Source organism: Quercus suber, unplaced genomic scaffold (genome assembly GCF_002906115.3).
Source record: "Quercus suber isolate HL8 unplaced genomic scaffold, Cork oak 2.0 scaffold_431, whole genome shotgun sequence".
Lineage (NCBI taxonomy): Eukaryota > Viridiplantae > Streptophyta > Magnoliopsida > Fagales > Fagaceae > Quercus > Quercus suber.
Window position 1 is genome coordinate 413272 of NW_027069882.1, and position 1503 is coordinate 414774.

At 36.7% G+C, this 1503-nt stretch overlaps 1 protein-coding gene across 1 annotated transcript; it reads left to right on the forward strand.

Annotated features, from left to right (window-relative positions):
• The first annotated feature begins 222 nt into the window (after window positions 1-222).
• Window positions 223-1263, forward strand: LOC112011875 (UPF0481 protein At3g47200). Its single transcript, XM_024044243.1, has one exon. The coding sequence runs from the start codon at window positions 223-225 to the stop codon at window positions 1261-1263; it is 1041 nt and encodes a 346-aa protein (XP_023900011.1).
• The last annotated feature ends 240 nt before the right edge of the window (window positions 1264-1503 follow it).

Consider the following 1503-nt stretch of genomic DNA (forward strand, 5'->3'; position numbering starts at 1 on the left):
GGCAGAAGATGGTATAATAATTGAAGCTATTGCAAAAGGATTCCATTTTAGTGATTAAGAGTTTTGTAACTTAATGGCATTATGTGGTTTTCTTTATTAGAAAAATAAAAGTTTGAATCTTTATTATAAAAATTGAGTTATAAGAAAAGAAAAAGATGATTCCATTATAGTGCTTGTGATTATTTTTTGTACATCTTTAGGAAAAACGGCTCTTGACCATTAATGGAGATGGTGCCTATTGCTGCTGCTGGTTCACTTGAAAATGATCATATGTGCAAAGAGCTGGGCATTGACATTACAACAGTCATAAATAGTGATCTTATTTGCGACGAGTCGATCATTGATGTTTCAGCTGCCATGGAGCCAGCCCGGTGGCCTGAGTGCTGCATCTATAGGGCTCCCGGGAAAATTCGCAAAATAAATAAAGAAGCCTACACTCCAAAGTTAATCTCAATAGGCCCTTTTCACCACGGTCGAAAAGAATTAAGGGACGAGGACGGTCAAAAAGAATTGAGGGATATGGAAAAGTTGAAAGTGAGAAAATTAAAGGAATTCTGTGATCGGACTGGGAAATACCAGAAGGAAATAGCAGGGATCATTGAAAAAAACCAAGATAAGATTCGTCGTTGTTACTCAGAGAGCTTTGATATTAACCAGGATGATTTCATGAAAATGGTTCTATTGGATTCCACCTTTATCATCGAGCTTTTATTGAGGGCTGATGATAGAGAAAAATATGAAGACGATTTTATTTTATGTAATCCAATGTTGAACGACGATATACAGATAGACTTGATATTACTTGAGAATCAACTTCCATTCTTTATTCTCAAGGAGTTATATGAGAAATTTTATGAAAGACACAGTGAAAAGCCCATTTTTCAGCTTGCCTGCAAATATTTTTCTCCCTTTATCAAGAAAATACCAGAAGATGAGAAGATGAAGGAAGTAAAACATTTCACTGATTTGATCAGACTTTCACGTTGTCCAGATAATATCAAATTCAAAGAAAGAGAGAAAAATCCATCTACTGCAACAAAGCTGTACGAGACAGGAGTGATATTCAAATTGCTTGGTTCACTTGACATACACTTCCATAAGTCGCTTTCCACTAAAACATGTCCATGCTTCAATTTCTCATGGCTCCTAAAATGCTTGCTGGGCTTGACAGGCTTTGGGTGCTTGGAACATACACAACCTTTGTTGAAGATCCCAAAGTTCAAAATAAATGAAAGAACTGAAGGCATTCTTCGAAACTGTTGAATATTAGCTCTGATACCATGTTAAATGGAGAATATTATCAAACGCAATGTGTTATACCATGTTGTGTATGCTAGAGTGAATGCGGAAGAGGAAGCATAGAATAGGAACATCAAGAACACGAGGGTTACGTGGTTCAACCTTGACGGCCTACATCTACGGAGGAATCCCTTAAGGGTTACATCTTTATTGTGTAGGAGTGTAGTACAATAACCTGTGTTACAATGAACCCTAACATGAGTA

Coding starts and splice junctions, on each gene's coding strand:
- LOC112011875 (XM_024044243.1), top strand. CDS start 223: ATGGAGATGGTGCCTATTGCTGCTGCTGGTTCACTTGAAAATGATCAT.